At 46.7% G+C, this 17493-nt stretch overlaps 1 protein-coding gene across 5 annotated transcripts in view; it reads right to left on the bottom strand.

Moving 5' to 3' along the window:
• The window catches only part of MORC3 (MORC family CW-type zinc finger 3), a 63407-nt gene extending 52010 nt beyond the window's left edge, over positions 1–11397 (bottom strand). For 2 of the 5 annotated variants that reach the window (XM_073361181.2, XM_073361140.2), the window contains exons 1-3: positions 11293–11328; positions 7475–7546; positions 4280–4350 (exon numbers count right to left, since the gene is read on the bottom strand). In XM_073361181.2, coding sequence (XP_073217282.1) covers positions 4280–4350; positions 7475–7505 — 102 coding nt within the window. In that variant the 5' untranslated portion in view covers positions 7506–7546; positions 11293–11328. Of the gene's footprint in view, positions 1–4279; positions 4351–4484; positions 4632–7474; positions 7547–11292 lie in introns of all 5 variants that reach the window. The other 3 variants (XM_073361150.2, XM_073361161.2, XM_073361170.2) reach the window with 3 other exon arrangements.
• Between the last annotated feature and the right edge of the window lie 6096 nt (positions 11398–17493).

Below are 17493 nucleotides of genomic sequence, written 5' to 3' on the forward strand. Positions count from 1 at the left end.
GAAACTTCCCTCTCCACTCCGGTCCCTTGCTGTCCCTTAACTCCGTCCCTAGAGCACCTAATCTCTCAGGTTCCTTCCTCCCTATGGCCATCTCACCCATCTGAAGTGGGCCGATTAAATACTGACCCAGTTCAGATTACTGTAGACAATTCCAAACTTCTGCCTCGCCTGTCTCAGTATCCTTTGAATCCTGAGGCAGAGGCTGGGATTGCTCCAGTTATATCTGCATTAAAAGAACAAGGAATTATTGTCCCTTGTTCCAGCCCCTGTAACACCTCTATCCTCCCAGTTCAAAAGGCTGATGGCAAATTGTGACAATTTGTTTAAGACCTTCGAGCTATTAACCGTATTGTCATACCTTCTTTTCCAGTGGTTCCTAACCCTGCTACAATACTAGCGTCTATTCCTCCAAATGCAACACACTTTACTGTTGTAGATTTGTGCTCCGCTTTCTTCTCTGTCCCAGTTCACTCTGAATCCCAGTATCTCTTTGCCTTCTCCTACAAGGGTCAACAATATACATGGACTACCCTTCCCCAGGGGTATACAGAGAGTCCATCCTATTTTTCCTCAAGCCCTAGCCAGGGATCTCGCTGACCTGGTTTTCCCATCAGGATCCACACTGATCCAATATGTGGACGACTTACTCCTGTGCTCCCCCTCTCTGTCTGCCTCAGAAACTGATTCACTAACACTTCTCACAGCTTTAGCAAACAAGGGTCATAAGGCTTCTCGCACAAAATTGCAGCTCTGCCAAACCTCTGTCACATACCTAGGCTTCCTTCTCTCCCAGGGTTCCCGTACACTCTATCCAGCCCGGGTACAAGCCATCCTTAGCTTTCCCCAGCCTGGCTCTCCACGCCAGGTCAGAAAATTCTTAGGCATGACAGGGTTCTGTAGGCAATGGATTCCCCAATATGCTTCTCTGGCTAAACCACTCCAAGAACTCACTCGATCCTCTGTACCTAACCCCATGCCATGGCCACTTGAAGCAAATGCTGCTTTCATCTCCCTTAAGCAGAATTTAGCCTCTGCCCCTGCCTTAGGGTTACCTAACTATGACAAGCCTTTTACCCTTTTCTGTCACGAACAATCTGCTTGTGCCCTCGGGGTTCTTACTCAGGAGCACGGTGACAGAAATCGCCCGGTGGCTTATTTTTCTGCAACCTTGGACCCTGTAGCCCAGGGTTTACCCCCTTGCCTATGCGCTGTAGCTGCTGCAGCGCGCCTGGTTGAGATGTCTGAGTCCCTTGTCCTCCGCTCTCCTCTCACTCTCATGGATCCCCATTCTGTGGAAACTCTCCTTCTGCAACGCAACACTGCTCACCTCTCCTCTGCTCGCCTCACTAGGTATGAACTTTTGCTGCTTTCAGCCTCACATATCACTATTAAGCGCTGCTCCCAGTTAAACCCTGCTACCCTCCTTCCTTTACCTAGTGATGGTGAACCCCATGACTGCCTTGCAACTGTCTCCGCTATCACTGTCCCGCGCCCCAACCTTTCAGATGTACCTCTCCCTAACTCTGACCTGGTATTATTCACTGATGGGTCCTGTTATAGAAATGACCAAGGCCACCTTCTTGCAGGGTATGCTGTGGTCTCTCTCTCTGAGACCATAGAAGCTGTGCCCTTACCCTCTGTGACCTCTGCCCAGGTGGCTGAACTGACTGCTCTAATCTGTGCCTGCTTTCTAGCCGAGGGGCTCTCTGCCACTATTTTTACTGATTCTCGGTATGCCTTTGGGGTTGTGCATGACTTTGGCACCCTCTGGCAGGCTCGAGGTTTTCTTACCTCTACTGGTACCCCTATCAAGAATGGCCCCTACATTGCCTCCCTCCTGTATGCAGTTTTACGTCTGCCTTGGCAATTGTTAAGTGTACTGGCCACTCAGCGGCAGACACCACGGTGGCAAAAGGTAATGCACTTGCTGATGCTACTGCAAAACATGCCGCCACTATAAAACCTTCACCAGAAGCATTTCTTGGTCCCCTCTCTGTCTCTGTAACGCCACCATCCCTGTCTCATCTCGCTCAGCTCCAGGATTCTGCCCCAGAAACAGAGAAAGACTCCTGGAGTGCTTTGGGTTGCTCTTTGCATTCTGATTCCCTTTGGCGATCGCCCACTGGTACCTTTGTAGCCCCCCTCTCACTCTACCCGTCTCTAGCCGCCCTGCTACATGGTGTTTCGCATGTCGGCAAGGAGGGGATGGTCTCTGCTATGAGTAAGACGGGGTGGTGGGCTCCCCATTTCAGCTCCTTTGCAACCCGCCACTGTGCCGCTTGTGTTACTTGTCAAAGCCACAATGTAGGCAAATCTGTAAAAGTAACACAAGGGTTCCAGGGTTTGCCTCAAGCACCTTTCATACACTGGCAACTTGATTTTGTACAAATGCCAAAGTGTCAGAAATATGAATTCATTTTAGTTATGTCTGTTTTCGGGTTGGATTGAAGCCTTTCCCTGTCGCAAAGCTGATTCATTGTCCGTTGCAAAATGTCTGTTAAATCACATTATCCCTACCAAGGGAATTCCTCCCACTTTGTCTAGTGACCAGGGAACACATTTTACTGGAAAAATTGTTCAACATCTAAACCAGGTATTACATGTCACCCACCCGTTGCACTGCCCTTACCATCCACAGAGTGCAGGAGCAGTTGAAAGGCGAAATGGTGTGCTTAAAAATAAGCTAGCAAAAATCTGTAGTTCCACAGGGTTAAACTGGCCAGCTGCTTTACCACTGGCCCTTATGGAAATTCGGTCATCCCCATCCCAGAGACACAAATTGAGTCCATTTGAAATCATCATGGGATGCCCTATGCGAACAATGGCTACTATTGCCCCAGCCCCAGACCTAAACCTAACTCTCAGCATGCTCCTCCAGTACTGCAAAGGGTTAATGCAAGCTGTGAGCTCCTTCCATTCGCAGGTGCGAGCAGCTTGGCCCACGGAACCCACCTCTGCTGCCCGTCACACTCTTGAGCCTGGTGATTGGGTCTACCTGTGGCACCACCTTCAGAAGCACGCCTTGGAACCCCGGTGGAAGGGTCCATACCAGGTACTGCTCACCACCCAGACAGCAGTGAAACTATCCGGCATCGCTGCATGGATCCACGCCTCACAGTGTAAGCCAGCGCCACCTCAAGGGGACCAAGCACCTCTGCTTGACCACGTAGAACCAGCTTCAACCCCAGAAGACAAAGAGGAACAGCCTGCAATACCTTACAATCTGCGCTCTCGTAAGGGTTGCCAGAAGCAGAGGGTAAGCAGACAGCAGGACCCAACAAACAAGAAGCAGTAGTGAGCCTAGCGCCTGCTGCCTGGTGGATGTAAAACCGTGACTGCCGTTCCCTCGAAAGGGGTTGTCGGAACCAGAAAGGGTCCTGCTTCCAACACGTGTCCTTTGAGAAGCTTAATCCTCAGCTACTGTGTCCTGAGGGTCTGGGGAATCCAGAGTGCTAATCTAATGTTGTTAAATGTCACCAGTGAAAGTAATGAAATAGAACAATTGATGTATGGAATCCAGTAAGTCATTGGTCATGAGCGTAGCCTTGACCAAAAGAGGGGATTGTGGAAGTATAACATTGTTTAAGTATAGCGTTGTATAAGGGGACATGCTGGATACACTGTATATGAGAGGGCATGCCAAAATATGTTACAAGTATCTGAGGGAGCACATGTAGGGACAGTTAGCTTTTGAATGGAGAAGCAATTAAGATAGAGCCAGCACGTCTAAGAAGCAGGCATCAGAATGGAAGGTGTGAAGGGCAATTAGTTAAGTTAACTGGAAGCTGTTAAAGGAGATTGTTAAGGGTGGCAGGTAATTGAAGATACGTGACTGGTCTCAGGGATCTCGAAGGGTGGTGACTAAAATCTTTTTTCTTCTTTTGTCTGTAACTTCTCTGTAATTTGTTCTCCAAAAACTGTATAAATTAAGAGACACAAGCCTCACTCGGGGGGCTCACTTCTAAATGTGTTAGCAGAGCAGCTTTGCTAATAAAACAGAGTGGTCTGATAAATTGTGAGTCTGAGTCAAACTTTGACAACACAGAGAACATGAAACAATGGGTGTTACCATACACACTGTAACCAGAGTGATCACTTAAGCTAAGCTTCAGAGTAACAGCCGTGTTAGTCGGTATTCACAAAAAGAAAGGGAGTACTTGTGGCACTTTAGACACTAACCAATTTATTTGAGCATAAGCTTTCGTGAAAGTTTATGCTCAAATAAATTGGTTAGTCTAAGGTGCCACAAGTACTCCCTTTCTTTAAGCTAAGCTATTACCAGCGGGGTCGTCGGATGACCTTTTGTAGTGATAATCAAGGTGGGCCATTTCCAGCAGTTGACAAGAACATCTGAGGAACAGTGGGGGAGAAGAACATGGTGAAACAGTGTTACTTTGTGTAATGACGCATCCACTCCCAGTCTCTATTCAAGCCTAAGTTAATTGTATCCAGTTTGCAAATTAATTCCAATTCAGCAGTTATACCAAAGTAATTCTGTAGTGTAGACCAGGGCTGGAGAAACTCCTAGTCCCACACTGCTCATGGAGACCATATGGTGCAGAAAGCTGGGCCATCAACACTTTTATACAGCAGCTCTGCAAAACAAAGGCAGCTTAGAAAGTTCTAGCCACCTGTACAAAGGAGAGTGATTTAGCTCACACAATATCCTTAATGACTTTCACGGAGTGGTTATTGCATGAAATCTTTAACTTCCTTTGGAGAGCTTAATCCTGGGTGATTTTATATTTTTGTATATGTATATGTACATGCACAATCCTCTCATGGGCAAGCCACCAGTGTTAAAATACTAAAAGTTGGTCCAATAAAAGATATTACCTCACCCTCCTTTGTCTCTAATAACATTGCTCATCCCACATGAATGTTGTAAAGCTTGTTTGAAAAGCAATTTTTACATACATGGAAGAGTTTAATGGAATCCAGTGCACATAACAGGAGCATATCCTCATGATGCATATTCTCAAACCCTTTTCTATTGATTAAATTAAAACTAACCCACTGTCCAGCAAGACTCAAAGGTCTAACGTGTCTTTGGCCTGGTCTTCACTGCAAAGTTAACTCGAGTTATACTTGAGCCATCATCACACATAAAACCCCTTAATTTGAATGCAGTGGTGCTTTTAACTCAAAATGGCAGGCCCAAGAGGAGGTATAGGCTAACACAGAAGTGAGCACAGCTCAGCAACTGTAAAACTATTGCAGTGTGGACGCAGGCTAGCTTCACTGTGGTGCCACCATTAGTCTAATACCTTCCAACAATTTTTCCATGTTCCCAGAAAGAACAGACAAGTTCTCCCACAATGCACTAAGAAATAATTCAAAAAGCAGCCTAAATTTTACATTGCTAAGAATCACAGAATGTGCCCCCAGAAGCTGTAGCACTATTCAATGAGTGGGTACAGTAACTCCTCACTTAACGTTGTTTCATCGTTGATCTATTAGAGAACATAGTAATTAAAAATTGCGCAATGTTTGCATATAACGTTGTTTGGCCGCCTCCTGTTAGCGGGTGGTGGCTTGGAATAAGGGTGGGTCACGAGGATGCAGCACACTCTGGGGAGTGGGTGGGGACAGGCCTGGGGCAGAGCCGGGGGTTGAGCACCCCCTGGCACTTTGGAAAGTGGGCGCCTGTGCAGCCGTACATGCGCCACCCAGAGGAGGGAGTCGTGCACTCCAGTGGGATAGCATGGATTCGTCATCACGTTCAGTTTCCACAGGGAAGTGTTTGCAGCCGCTGCCCTGCGCCCATTGTGTCTCCTCCCTCATGGCTCCCTTGTAGAGTGAGAGGCTACACTAACAACAACTTGTTAATCCACGATGGCTCAGCCAAGTGCTAGTTCATCATTTAGCAGCAAGGCATTCCCTAGGAAATATCCTACCTATATCAACAACAGTTGCCTTTTGCCTCAATGTACCAAACAGATGCAAGCCTCCCCTACCCCAACTACCCACTTCTGTCAAGAAACTACATCTTATTTTTAATCTATAGTCCAGATCACTACACCAACTTACCCCACGCAAGGATCCTAAACAAATTGCAAATCTTATACCTTCCCTATTCAGAGTTTATGAACAATGCACTCACCTGGCCAAATGCAGGTTACATATCAATGTTTCTACATAGCCAGGTACTCAGAGTACATATTCAAGCCAGGCCAGTGATAGATTACAGATGACAAAAATCTTTATTGTAAAAACAATTAAGGTTGTCACACATGTAACTTACTGGACACAAAACAAATAGTTAAGCCACTTAACAGTACATACCACCTACTCCTCTACCCATAGGCCCACACCTTAGTATTACTATTGTATATCAGAATCTTAACTTTGCCCCTTTAAGCTGCCCTCTGCGAATACTACTTTACTGGATTCTCCACATCCCCAATACTATCAGTTGTAAATGTCTGACATAGTTTACCAAATTATTCTCTCCCAGCATACTAGAGGATGCTGGAAGGCTGGCATCCTTAGAGGAGCAGAGTTAAGGTTTTGATGTGCGTCATCTATCATTCGCAGTAGCTATGGTAATGGTAAGGCAGGCCTGTGGACTAGAGGGTATGTACTGCTAGACAGCTAACTTTTCCTTGATCATGTAAGAGAGCCAAGGCAGATAAGAATCTCTTTTACTGAACCAACTTCAATAAAAGACATTACCTCACCACCTTGTGTCTCTAATATACTGGGAGGGACTAACACAGCTACAACAATGGGCATGCATGTTGATTGTATGTCAGTATATTACAAGAGTGGCAACCATAACTGCTTCACAACTTGTGTGTTAATTTCCTAGGTTTTTTAAAAATATGTTTAAGCAGGAAGAAGAGGTTCAGTAGGGGAGGTGGGACCTGAAGAAAAGTAAGTCCCCTAGTTCTGTGACAGCTGCACTTCATTGACATAAGATTTTACCTGCTAGAGAACTACAGTTGTTGACAGAGAAGATTGTATCCATTAGCAAAAAGAAAAGGAGTACTTGTGGCACCTTAGAGACTAACTGTAGCTCATGAAAGCTTATGCTCAAATAAACTGGTTAGTCTCTAAGGTGCCACAAGTACTCCTTTTCTTTTTGCGAATACAGACTAACACGGCTGCTACTCTGAAACCTATCCATTAGCAGTTGCACTTCTCTGAAAGATAAAAATCTTTTATACTGTAGGATATAATCTGTCGGAGAAATGGAGCTGCTGACAGAAAATAAATCTGTCAGCAGCTACACATAAAACTTTCTTTGTTACAGGATAAATCTGACGGAAAAGCACTAACCCATAGTGGCTCTTTTTTGATCAGTTGATTCCTTCTCTCTTCCCTACCCCCAGCGAGCGCACACAAAATCAGGCTACTATGGATAAGTTTCAGCCAGAGCCCAATTTAAAGTTTATGAAAAGAAATCAAACTACTCAGAATACTCAAAAGACAAATATTAATGCTGAAGTAAAATTTCACTCTGAAAGCTCACCTACATGTAGAGAGAAATACACACACATCATTTCAGAATGTAGCCTTATCTACGGAGCTGCCACCAGTGTTTCTATAATATCATACATGGGAGAGATTGTAGGAGTTAAAAGGTTTGTAAAATTTATTATAAAACTTTCATTTGTAGTCAATTCTTGACATTTCTGAAGTTGTTATAAATCTTTCCCTGTTGAATGGTGGGTAGTTACACAAGATATCTTTAAGATGAGGTTTGGAATACACAGAATGTTCCACTGAATGCATCCGATGAAGTGAGCTGTAGCATACGAAAGCTTATGTTTAAATAAATTTGTTAGTCTCTAAAGGTGCCACAAGCACTCTTTTTCTTTTCACAGAATACTGTGCATGTCAGCTATGAGCATTTGATAGTGAGTCAAGACACCAGATAACCAGGATCAATCAACTTACTGATCAGAAGTAAAGACAGCATAATACAGAAAGGTCACTATGCTACCAATCTGGAGAACACACTTACAATAGTTACATTTTCCCGTTTGTTCCAACTTTATAAGCTTAATTCTGCTCATCTTTTTTTTCCACTTGTTTATGACAGATGGAATCTGTGGAATTTTCAATTCTATTACCACACCTTACAAACTTTTTCTAGCTTTGTACATAACATTCCAGATGAAAATAAACTGCGGAATCATCTGCACTAACGGTACGTACCTAGCACAAAGTGCATATTTAGCAAACTTCAACAGAACATACATCTTGCTTTTGACAGATTCTGCATATACAAAGAACAGAGATTACAACAATTTAAATACTAGTGAATTTCCACAATAAAGCTCAACATGAGTACGAAAGATTGTGGGAGATTTTAACTAGTTCAATGCACTAAATAGTATATTTGAGACTATAAATGTTTACCTTCCCTCATCTATTCAGTTACATACTTCTAAACAAATAGGTTTCTGAATCTTCATCTTCCTAATTATAATTTTACTTCATAGATACAGTAGTAACGTTAGCAAAATTTCCATTCTAAAAAAATTCAGAGCCACTATAGATTTTATTAAGTTCCTTCTGAAAACAACTAATAGAACTGCTTTCTGAAAATAAGATTTGTTTGTTTTGATTATCTTGTATATTGCACTTGAATGACATTTAATTGTGCATGAAGTTTTAGAATCACTTTTCTTTTGGAAGGACCCAAATATTAGAAAACAAGAATACTACCAGGGTTGCCAACTGTCTAATCACAAAAACCCAAACACTCTTGTCCTGCCCAACTCACTCCATCCATCTTCCCTCCGTTGCTCGCTCTCCCCACCACCCTCACCGGGCTGGGGCAGATACAAGATACCTGGGGAGCAGGGAGGATGCATGCACTGGGCTAGGGCCGAGGAGTTTGGAATGTGGAAGGGGCTCCAGGCTGAGCCTGGGGTAGGGGTGCAAGCTCTGGGAGGGGGGCTCAAGGATGGGGCAAGGAGTTGGGGTGCAGGAGGGGGCTCCAGGCTTAGGAGGCAGGAGAGGGTGTGGGCTCCAGACAGGAGGCACTTACCTCGGGCAGCTCCCAGGCAGCGCCACAGCAGGGCTAAGGCAGTCTCCCTACATGCCCTGGCACCACCCCACTCCCGGAAGCAGCCAGCACATCCTTGCAGCACCTGGGTGAGGGGTAGGAGGCTCCATGCTCTGCCCACACTCAGAAGCACCGCCCCGTAGCTCCCTTTGGCCGCAGTTGCCGGCCAATGGGAGCTGCGGAGTCGGCGTTTGGGCAGCACACGGAGCCCCCACATCCCCATGGGCCGCAGGGATATGCTGGCCGCTTTCAAGAGCATTACGGGGCAAGGGCAGGTAGGGAGTCTGCCTTAGCCCTGCTGCACCCCTTGACTTTTACCAGCCTAAAATCTCCTGGTTTCGTTTCAGTAGCCTCTGGGAGATACGGCCTGATTCCAAGAGACTCCAGGCAAAACCGGGAGAATTGGCAACCCTAAATATTACTAGTCATTTTTAAACATCCAGAACTTTGAAGTGATTTGTTCAACTGGTTTTAGCCCTTGGTTATAGCCACCGCCATGGACAATGCTAGTTGCCACTACCATGGTTAGCTGTGCCTTTGACCCCTTACAGATCTCTCTAAGTCCACTTCTCCAGTCTTATGCCTTCTCCCTTGGACAATCCTGCTATTCTCCCACTCACAGAATGGGTTCTAGGCTCCAGTAGCCTGCATATCAACTGTGCTTACCCAACAGATCTGACTAAGTTTTGTGCCTCCTGTCCTTCCTTTGGGAATCGGTGACCAATGGATTACAGTGACCCAAAAAGAGGTTTCTTAAAACAAAGTATTCTTTAGTCTTAACAGTAGGAACACAAAGAATAGTGTAAGAGAAAAGCTGTTTTAAAAAAAAACAGAAAATCTACATGCCTGTCTATTTTATCTAAGCCAGAGTTCTGTTGGTGAGAGAGACAATCTTTAAAGCTACACAGAGCTCTTTTTCAGGTCTGGGAAAGGTAGTGAGCCCTAGGCTACACTAGGAACTTATATGGTTATAACTATGTCACTCAGCAACACAGTACAGACCAAACTTCCTGTGTACACAACGCTATGCCAATGGGAGGGCTTCTCACCTCGACTTGGTAACTGCCTCCCAGTACAGTACCTGAAATGCAGACAAGCCCTCAGAGCGTCACAGCTAAATATAAAATAGTTCAGCGTAAATTGATAACACATATTCTAAGGGACCAGTCAAGGTGAAGTGGTCCATTAACACCATTGTAGTCATTGACAAAAAGTGGGGTTGGTGGGTAATAAGCCATGAAGCCAGTGCCTTTATTATAATCATGATTTTTAGTGTCTAACAAAATTATGAATTTAAGCTCTCACTCATCTTTTGGAAGTGCTGTGCAGGTTTCCTTTAAGGATATAACGACTGATAAATCAGATACAGAGTGATTGCTTCATGAAAAGCGTTCACCACTGGTGATATGGCATTTTTGTCTTTTTTCCTTGTTCAACAGAAGCTGGTCCAATAGAAGATATTACCTTGCCCACCTCGTCTCTCCAATACCATAGGAGCCACACAGCTACAACAATATTGCATATTATTTAAGCTCTTCCCTCACGTGAGAAGGGCACAGGAAAGCCTAGCTGTTTAAAAACCCTGCAGGTACCTGTGGGTGCCAACAGGTTTCCCCTGAAGAGATCCCTGACAACTGCTACCCCAAAGAATGATTATGTCCTTTTAAATCTAGCCAGTGTTTTTGTTCTCCTCCGCCTCCCAAACTCGGGCTTCCTGCCCAAACCTGTCCCGCGACCTCCACAGGCAGGGCCAGAGCATCAAACCGAAAGGCGTTTGCATCGTCTCTCAAGTCCCCCTCCCGGAAACGCTTGAGTTGAGCGGAGGCGTCCTTCATTGCCTCGCCCACCTGACTGTTTCCAAACAGCCCCGATGGCACCGCCCCCAACAGCCATGCGGCGACCACCCCCGCGGCCAGACCGGCACAGAGCGCCGAGCCCCGCTCGGGCTCCCCCCGCGCAGGGTGGAAAAGCTCCTCCCAGCCCGCCCGGGCTCCCCGATGGCGGCGCGCGCCCGGCCCCCGGCCCGTCTCTCGGGAGCCGCCTGCAAGCTTCACGGTGTTTTGGTTTTCGGAAGCGCAGGTTTCCCTGCCCGGGGCCAGGCCTCAGCCCGCCCCTTCGTGCCTGGGCGCAGGGAGCTGCCGCCTGCTGGGGGGACCCTTTCGCCGCCCCCACCCGGTCCCCAGGGAACGGACTCGAGACGGGGGGGGGAGATAGCGGGAGAAACCAACTCACGCCCCCCCACCCCGGGGGGGGGCGCCCGGCCGCCCGCTCACCGCGCTGAGGCGAATCCCGCTCTGCGTCTGCACCGCCATCTTAACTCCGGTGCAAAACCAACGCAGCCGCGGAGCCTTACGTCCCAACCCCCGCCCGTCTCCGCCCCAAGCACTTCCGGGGCGGGGCTGACCACTTCCGGCCCCGAGTTGGGGGCGGTGCCGGACGCTGAGGAAGAGCCGCGAGCGTCAGCCCCGCCCCCTTGTGCGTGCGCTGCACTCGCCTGCCGGGGCGGGGCGAGGTGCCGAGGCGGCGGCGGTTTGTGCTCCCAGCTCGCGGGCTCGTGCGCAGCAGTTAGGGCGGAAAGGCTGGAGAGGAGCCGCGCTCTGACTGGCCGCCCCGCCCCACGTGACAGCGGCTCGCGGACCCCTCCCCCCCCGCCCGGCTGCATGAAAAGGGAGAGGTCCCGCCGCCCGCCCCGTGCGTACGCACCCACTAACCGTTCCCCCCTGCGCATGCACCTCTCGTCCGCATCCTCTTGGGTATATCCTCCCCGTGCGGGCTCTGCTCCTCCATACACACACCTTGCGTACAATCATCCTTACACCCCCTTTGCACACACACACACACACACACACACACACACCCTGCACACATCTACCCCACATGCTCTGCCTGCCCGCACGCTGTACACACAGACACCCACTCCCCCCCCCACACCCTGTATGCAGCCACCCCCATATCCTCTGCACACGCACACCCTGTGCACCCCCACGTCCCCTGTAGACACACACCCACCCCACATCCCCTGCACGCACACCCTCGTGCACATCCACCTCCACATCCCCTGCACATACACATACCCTGTACGCATCCATCCACACATTCCCTGCACACACATACACTGTATACAGACTCAGATGCATTATTTGAATGTTGCCACATTCAAGGTTTTCCTGTGGAATTGGGCTATTCATGCATGCCAGTTGTATTTTTTGAGCAGTCAGGGGTTGCAGTATTTTGGCCAAGTTTGTTTATAGTCTGCTACATTTGGGGCTAATTAAATTTAATTAGATGAAATATATATATACACTGTGTCAGGGGCTCTCCTTACAGTACCTCACTGGCCTTTCCTGGCTAAGGCGAGATTTCCAGGCACAGGGTGAGCCTAGAGCTACAGCCATGGTGAGTGCAGGCGGCACTTACCAGCTCTGTCTGGTGGGACATGAGCTGGATGTGCAGGGCCTGTGTCATGGCCTCTCCCTGATGGGGGGCTTCAAACTGCCTGGCTCTGGGCCCCTGACGGGTGAGTGCTGAGGAGAGCGGGTGGGGACCAATGTTCCCTCTAATTTTTGACAGGCTGTGTAAGCAAAAAATTTCTTCTGTGCAAATTTTTGTGCATGCAGTGTTTTGCCATGTGCATGGGGTTTAGGATCTGTGTGCGCGTGCAGATGTGCACAGCTTAGAGGGAACAGTGGTGGGGGCTGGGTTCTGCGGGTACATGTTCGTGTGACCAGACCCCTCACTGTTCTGCTCCCCTCTCTGCTTTTGGTGGCCTTTGCTATGAGCAGAGGACATTTGGGCTCCTCTTATAGCTCATTTTATCTCAATATTTCAGAGTGCTTTACACACACCACATTTGTCATCACTCATATAACTGTGAATCCCATTTTACAGAGGGGGTTATTGAAGCTGTGAGAAATTAATGTGATTCTGTAAGCTTAGACTTTTAAAATAAAATCATTCATGTTTTTGACAGCAAATTTAGAAGAGTATTTCTGTTTTGTTTAATGTCCATACTGTCTCTACAGCAAGATAGAGACTGATTGTACAGGTACTGTATACACTGGTACTACCTATACATAAAGTACAGTCTAATGCACAAAACAAACTGAAAAGGAAAAAGAGAAACTTTTTGGTTAACTTCTTTCAGTTATAAAAATCTTAGGTTTTATAAACAACAGTATAATGCTGTCTCTGAGTAGACTTGCCAGGGTTACATGATGAATCACTGAATTGAAACTAAAAGAGCAAGTCAGGAATTGAAACTGAGAGCTGACTCCCAGTCCTTTGTTATGATAGGTAGATGTACTGCTTTGTAGCGTATACTTGGGGCAGCAGCAAAACATATCTCCTACTGTGTGTACAGTTTAAAATTATGAACCATATCCCTAGTTTAGTGGGTATGCACTTTCCATTGACAAGCTTGTCTGAATATTTTGCCTGATAGCTGTCATATGAAACTGTGATTCGGAAGAGGGAAACTATAGAGAACCTGTTAAACACATTTGTCATCGGAGGGAGGGAATCTTAAAATTTCCTAACAAATTTATCACAAAGGATGGAGTTGTCCTCTTCCCCAAAATGAATGCAACAGCTCTTTCTAGCTCTCCTCCACTATGTTAGTGATCACAGTGTGGGTAATAGAAACATGTCCACTTTAGGGAATTATAGGGGTACAGCAGAGAGAGACCAACAGGTTAGCTATCATACAAATTTTTGACTGAGTATGGGGTTGCTACTGTTGGGGTATGTAAGGGTTAAGTAAAGACCTGGGTAACCATTATCATGGTAATAGGGAGTAAGGCACAGGCAAGTGCTATTTCTTCACTTGATAGATAAAGTTGCCATCCTTTTCCCTTCCCTTCTGCTTGTTAAGGATAGATAAGCGTTGCAGCTGCATAAGGAATATGGTTGTCTGAAGGATACCCTTTGTGTGAAAAAGTGTTATCTCCCCCCTTCCTTCCTCTCCCAGCTACATAAACAAGCTCAGGGTCATGTCCCCTTCCTCCCTCCCCTGTGAACTGCTGATTAAGGGAACTTGTGGCTACAATTACTGCAAAGAAATGTATCTTCAAGGTAAAAATGTCTGTATAATATGCTTAATGCTGTAAACAGGGGCAGGTATCATTTTATTCAGTATATAGCTATTAATATTAATTATATGGATGTTCATATGATTAAATAAGGGGTTTGGGGGTGTTGTAGTAAATGTAGGTATTTACATATTAACTTAAATAAAAGAGTGTGATGTAATTAATTTGGGGCTTACTCAACAATTGGGTCGAGGGAAACAAGTACCTCAACAGAGAAGTCCGTTTACTCAATCTGCCTCTGGGTCCTCCTGCTCCTTCTTTCCATCTCTAACAGCTACAAACCTTCATTCTACTTCTTTTTGGTAGAGGAGAGGTTTTAGCTGAATATTAAATATGCTGTGACCTCTGTATACATGCAGTATTTGAGAGGTTGGAGGAAAGGGAGGGGAAAGGATCATGATTTTTATAAGAAAGCCTTTGCAGTGTGGGGTTAAATAACACTTGTCACTGTGCTGCTGAGACATTCAGAGCCAAGAGGGAAGGAAGTAGAGACACAGCTGCATACAGTATCTGGGAAGTGAGCTTAAAGTTGTTTTACGTTCAGTACCTAAAAACTTCATTCATTATTGTAGTAGAAAGAGAGAGCCTGAGTCATGAGGCTTGGTATAAGGAGCCTGTTGAGATAAAGCAGAGTTAACAAGAGTCAGACCAAGTCAGGCCCTGCTGTGTTACAAAGCAGATGCTGCTTGCTTGCAGGTTCACAGTCCAATACATGAAATTGGCAAGAACTGGGGAGTTGGCACTGCAAAAACACAAGTACTCCTACGCGTTAAGTATTTGTGTAAATACATTCCAGAAGCGTAGTACCAGAACACCCCGATACAAGGTTATGATTTAAACACACTCCCTGAAGATGATACAAAGACAAACTGACACCCTCTTAAAGATAAGGTTAGGATGACACCTTGATGAATAGAGATGTTTTGATCGAACCAACTTATACCAACTGGGGGGGAGCTTTTCTTGACCTGCTGCTTACAAACTGGGAAGAATTAGTGGGGGAAGCAAAAGTGGATGGGAATCTGGGAGGCAGTGACCATGACTTGGTTGAGTTCAGGATCCTGACACAGGGAAGAAAGGTAAGCAGCAGGATACGGACCCTGGACTTCAGGAAAGCAGACTTTGACTCCCTCAGGGAACGGATGGGTAGGATCCCCTGGGGGACTAACATGAAGGAGTCCAGGAGAGCTGGCTGTATTTCAAGGAATCCCTGTTGAGGTTACAGGGACAAACCATCCCAATGAGTCGAAAGAATAGTAAATATGGCAGGCGACCAGCTTGGCTTAACGGTGAAATCCTAGCGGATCTTAAACACAAAAAAGAAGCTTACAAGAAGTGGAAGGTTGGACATATGACCAGGGAAGAGTATAAAAATATTGCTCGGGCATGTAGGAATGAAATCAGGAGGGCCAAATCGCACCTGGAGCTGCAGCTAGCGAGAGATGTCAAGAGTAACAGGGAGGGTTTCTTCAGGTATGTTGGCAACAAGAAGAAAGCCAAGGAAAGTGTGGGCCCCTTAATGAACGAGGGAGGCAACCTAGTGACAGAGGATGTGGAAAAAGCTAATGTACTCAATGCTTTTTTTGCCTCTGTCTTCACTAACAAGGTCAGCTCCCAGACTGCTGCGCTGGGCATCACAACATGGGGAATAGATGGCCAGCCCTCTGTGGAGAAAGAGGTGGTTAGGGACTAATTAGAAAAGCTGGACGTGCACAAGTCCATGGGGCCGGACGAGTTGCATCCGAGAGCGCTAAAGGAACTGGCGGCTGTGATTGCAGAGCCATTGGCCATTATCTTTGAAAACTCGTGGTGAACGGGGGAAGTCCCGGATGACTGGAAAAAGGCTAATGTAGTGCCAATCTTTAAAAAAGGGAAGAAGGAGGATCCTGGGAACTACAGGCCAGTCAGCCTCACTTCAGTCCCCGGAAAAATCATGGAGCAGGTCCTCAAAGAATCAATCCTGAAGCACTTACATGAGAGGAAAGTGATCAGGAACAGTCAGCATGGATTCACCAAGGGAAGGTCATGCCTGCCTAATCTAATCGCCTTCTATGATGAGATTACTGGTTCTGTGGATGAAGGGAAAGCAGTGGATGTATTGTTTCTTGACTTTAGCAAAGCTTTTGACACGGTCTCCCAAAGCATTCTTGTCAGCAAGTTAAAGAAGTACGGGCTGGATGAATGCACTATAAGGTGGGTAGAAAGTTGGCTAGATTGTCAGGCTCAACGGGTAGTGATCAATGGCTCCATGTCTAGTTGGCAGCCGGTGTCAAGTGGAGTGCCCCAGGGGTCGGTCCTGGGGCCGCTTTTGTTCAATATCTTCATAAATGATCTGGAGGATGGTGTGGATTGCACTCTCAGCAAATTTGCGGGTGATACTAAACTGGGAGGAGTGGTAGATACGCTGGAGGGCAGGGATAGGATACAGAGGGACCTAGACAAATTGGAGGATTGGGCCAAAAGAAATCTGATGAGGTTCAATAAGGATAAGTGCAGGGTCCTGCACTTAGGACGGAAGAACCCAATGCACAGCTACAGACTAGGGACCGAATGGCTAGGCAGCAGTTCTGCGGAAAAGAACCTAGGGGTGACAGTGGATGAGAAGCTGGATATGAGTCAGCAGTGTGCCCTTGTTGCCAAGAAGGCCAATGGCATTTTGGGATGTTTAAGTAGGGGCATAGTGAGCAGATCGAGGGACGTGATCGTCCCCCTCTATTCGACATTGGTGAGGCCTCATCTGGAGTACTGTGTCCAGTTTTGGGCCCCACACTACAAGAAGGATGTGGATAAATTGGAGAGAGTCCAGTGGAGGGCAACAAAAATGATTAGGGGTCTGGAACACATGACTTATGAGGAGAGGCTGAGGGAACTGGGATTGTTTAGTCTGCAGAAGAGAAGAATGAGGGGGGATTTGATAGCTGCTTTCAACTACCTGAGAGGTGGTTCCAGAGAGGATGGTTCTAGACTATTCTCAGTGGTAGAAGAGGACAGGACAAGGAGTAATGGTCTCAAGTTGCAGTGGGGGAGGTTTAGGTTGGATATTAGGAAAAACTTTTTCACTAGGAGGGTGGTGAAACACTGGAATGCGTTGCCTAGGGAGGTGGTGGAATCTCCTTCCTTAGAAGTTTTTAAGATCAGGCTTGACAAAGCCCTGGCGGGATGATTTAATTGGGGATTGGTCCTGCTTTGAGCAGGAGGTTGGACTAGATGACCTCCTGAGGTCCCTTCCAACCCTGATATTCTATGATTCTATACAAGGTAAAGGGTGGTAACTAACCATGGCAGAGGGGCAATACGTAACTTGTTTGTATCAGTGTATAAAAGAAGGCTCACAGAGAGGATGTCTTTGTCCAGTCAAGGGGCGAATGGAAAATCCCACCATTCACT

Source organism: Lepidochelys kempii, chromosome 1 (assembly GCF_965140285.1).
Source record: "Lepidochelys kempii isolate rLepKem1 chromosome 1, rLepKem1.hap1, whole genome shotgun sequence".
In the NCBI taxonomy this organism is placed as follows: Eukaryota; Metazoa; Chordata; order Testudines; family Cheloniidae; genus Lepidochelys; species Lepidochelys kempii.